The sequence below is a fragment of the Apus apus genome, chromosome 23 (assembly GCF_020740795.1).
Source record: "Apus apus isolate bApuApu2 chromosome 23, bApuApu2.pri.cur, whole genome shotgun sequence".
In the NCBI taxonomy this organism is placed as follows: domain Eukaryota; kingdom Metazoa; phylum Chordata; class Aves; order Apodiformes; family Apodidae; genus Apus; species Apus apus.
This window is the reverse complement of record NC_067304.1, coordinates 1,990,351-1,993,652: the sequence shown is the minus strand read 5'-3', so window position 1 is coordinate 1,993,652 and position 3,302 is coordinate 1,990,351. Positions and strand designations below refer to the sequence as shown.

Sequence of the window (3,302 nt, the reverse complement as noted above, 5' to 3'; positions counted from 1 at the left end):
CTGCAGCTCCCCCGGGGGGCTGCGGGGCAGGGCCGGGGGTGCCGGGGGGTGTCTCCGGGAGCGGTGACTGAGCGAGGCGGTGCCAGGGCTGGGGGCGGATTTTTTGAGAAGAGCCTCGGCGGCTCTTCAGAGCAGCGGCGGCCGCTGGAGGAGTTGGGCGGCTGTTTCTCCCTCTCCGCCCGGGAGGAGGAGGAAGAAGAGGAAGAAGAGGCTGGGGCTGCCGCCTCTCCGACCCTCCCCCTTCTCCCCCCTCCCCGCCCCACACCTTTATGGACGAGCGCCGGAGCCTGCTCTACTCTCCGGCCGCCTCCTCCACCAGCCGACACCCCCGGGGCGGCTCAACCAGCAGCCACCACAACCTGGGCTACACCGAGCAGCTGCCCCCCGCCGCCCCCCAGCCCGTCCCCGACCGAGAGGAGGAAGAGGGTGACGAAGGGGAGGAAGGCAGCATGACGGTGGTGGAAGGAGGCGGCGGAGACCCTTTGCTGGAAGAACCTCAGCACCCTCAACCTTTGCTCGGGGGGGATCGCTACGATCACCCCCCGACTCCGGCCGCTGTCCCCGCCGGGCAGCCCGTGGGCGGTGGGGAGCACGAGTGCTGCGAGCGGGTGGTGATCAACATCTCGGGGTTGAGGTTCGAGACCCAGCTGAAGACACTGGCGCAGTTCCCCGAGACCCTGCTGGGAGACCCCCGCAAGAGGATGCGCTACTTCGACCCTCTCCGCAACGAGTATTTCTTTGACCGAAACCGCCCCAGTTTCGACGCCATCCTCTACTACTACCAGTCGGGTGGGCGCATCAGGAGACCCGTCAATGTCCCCATTGATATCTTCTCCGAGGAGATCCGTTTCTACCAGCTGGGGGAGGAGGCCATGGAGAAGTTTCGGGAGGATGAGGGTTTCATCCGGGAGGAGCAGCGGCCGCTTCCTGAGAAGGAGTTTCAGCGCCAAGTGTGGCTCCTCTTCGAGTACCCCGAGAGCTCTGGGCCGGCCCGAGGCATTGCCATAGTCTCTGTCCTGGTCATCCTTATCTCTATTGTCATCTTCTGTCTGGAGACTTTGCCTGAATTCAGGGATGACCACGACTATGAGCAAACTGGAGGGACCTTTGGGACGGGTGGTGGCCCTCTCCCACCTGATGTCTTCACCAATTCCTCATCTTCAGCTGCTTCCATGGTGTCGTCCTTCACCGACCCTTTCTTTGTAGTGGAGACTTTGTGCATCATCTGGTTCTCCTTCGAGCTGCTGGTCCGCTTCTTTGCCTGCCCCAGCAAAGCCACCTTCTCCAAGAACATCATGAACATCATTGACATTGTGGCCATCATCCCCTACTTCATCACGCTGGGCACCGAGCTGGCTGAGAGGCAAGGCAATGGCCAGCAAGCCATGTCCTTGGCCATCCTCAGAGTCATCCGGCTGGTCAGGGTCTTCAGGATCTTCAAGCTCTCCCGACACTCCAAGGGGCTGCAGATCCTGGGCCAGACCCTCAAGGCCAGCATGCGGGAGCTGGGTTTGCTCATCTTCTTCCTCTTCATCGGCGTCATCCTCTTCTCCAGCGCCGTCTACTTCGCCGAGGCCGATGACCCCAGTTCTGGTTTCAGTAGCATCCCCGATGCCTTCTGGTGGGCCGTGGTGACCATGACCACGGTGGGCTATGGGGACATGCACCCCATCACCATTGGGGGCAAGATCGTGGGCTCTCTCTGCGCCATCGCGGGGGTGCTGACCATCGCTCTGCCCGTGCCTGTCATCGTCTCCAACTTCAACTATTTCTACCACCGGGAGACAGAAGGTGAGGAGCAAGCCCAGTACCTGCACGTCGGGAGCTGCCAGCACCTCTCATCCAGCGAGGAGATGAGGAAGGCTCGGAGCAATTCCACCCTCAGCAAGTCCGAGTACATGGTGATCGAGGAAGGGGGGATCAACCACAGTGCATTCAAACAGGCTGCCTTTAAAACAGGCAACTGCACCACCACAAACAATCCCAACTGTGTGAACATCAAAAAGATCTTTACGGATGTTTAAAAAAAAATAATTAAAAAAAAATCAACCAACCAACCAACGAACAAACCGACAAAAACCCAAACAACCCAAACCAAACAGACAGCGACAGAACCTGAGGACGCGGTAAAGAAATCACAATAATAATAATGAATCGTGATTAATAATAATAATAATAATAATGCAAAGTGACTGTGTGCTCGGTGTTGTGTGGAACATGCACCATCGTCGGTCTGTGTGTGCCCTCGTTTTTTTGGACACGTTTAATTTCTGCAGATCCTTCCTTTCCTAAAGATCCAAACCAACCGACCGAACAGAAAGGATTTCAGCTTCTCCCAAGGAGAGGACGGCTCGAGGGGAAAGGGGAGGAAGAGGAAGACAAACCACACTCACCGTCGGAACAGGTGTTTGTTCTGCAACGTGTTGCTGCAGGGCTGCTTTTATTGTCTTGGTTTTGGGGACCTCTTGCTTTGCTCCTGAATTTCCACCCCCCCCCCCCCGCCACCTCCTCCCCGTTCCCCCGCAGGCAGCGTGGAGCTGATTTCCCTGCCATCACATAAGCTCACTTGTTGGATTAACGAGCCCGGATTGGGTGTGGGGAGAGGAGGAAAACATGTTGCAGAGAGTGGGACTGGAAGGGGGTTGGGAGGAGGAAAAAAAAACCAACCAACCAAAAAAAAAAAGAAAAAAAAAAAGCATTTAATTTTGCAGAGAGTCTCTTGTGACCACGTTGTGAAAATGACTCTTAATATTGAAACGTGTGAGGTGCCACTTACGGGCACGTCCCCCAGTCCCTTTTCTCCCCCCTTAGATCATTCCTGAAATTCTGATCTGGTCAGAGACCGGGTGCAATCAGCGCTGGTTTAAAGGGGGGAGAAATAATCACCACAATAATATGAAAATCCCTGGTTTTCCAGTCTGAATCCCCTTCCCCTGGAACCCCAGGGTGTTATTTCATCCCACGTCAGATTGTGTGTGGGGAGGAGGGAGGTGAGAGGCAGGGATGGATTCAGGAGCAGGAGATGCAGGATCCGTGACGAGCTCCTCGCCGTGGCTGTGCAGCCTCCAACCCAGCCAGCTGGATGTGCAGCCTCCAGCCTACCCGCCTGGAGACAAAAGGATCTTTCCTCCTGGTTTTGTTTGGGTTGTTTTGTGGTGTTGTTTTGTTTTTTTTTTTCACCTTTTTATTTTTGGTTGCACTGTGTTTGGGAGAGATGCAGCCTCTGATCACAAGAAGATTAAAGTGGCGAACGCGCCTTCCAGCGGAAGTCACTAATTCAGAGCGGAGTGATGCAGTTGCCA

General features: G+C 56.0%; 1 protein-coding gene across 1 annotated transcript; it reads left to right on the top strand.

Annotated features, from left to right (window-relative positions):
• The first annotated feature begins 269 nt into the window (after positions 1-269).
• LOC127393769 (potassium voltage-gated channel subfamily A member 3-like) lies at positions 270-2,453 on the top strand. Its single transcript, XM_051639197.1, has one exon. It carries the CDS (start codon positions 270-272, stop codon positions 2,022-2,024), a length of 1,755 nt encoding a protein of 584 aa, XP_051495157.1. The 3' UTR covers positions 2,025-2,453.
• Positions 2,454-3,302: the final 849 nt, after the last annotated feature.

Excerpts from the sequence above, each read along its gene's own strand:
- LOC127393769 (XM_051639197.1), top strand. The coding sequence starts at position 270 with ATGGACGAGCGCCGGAGCCTGCTCTACTCTCCGGCCGCCTCCTCCACC.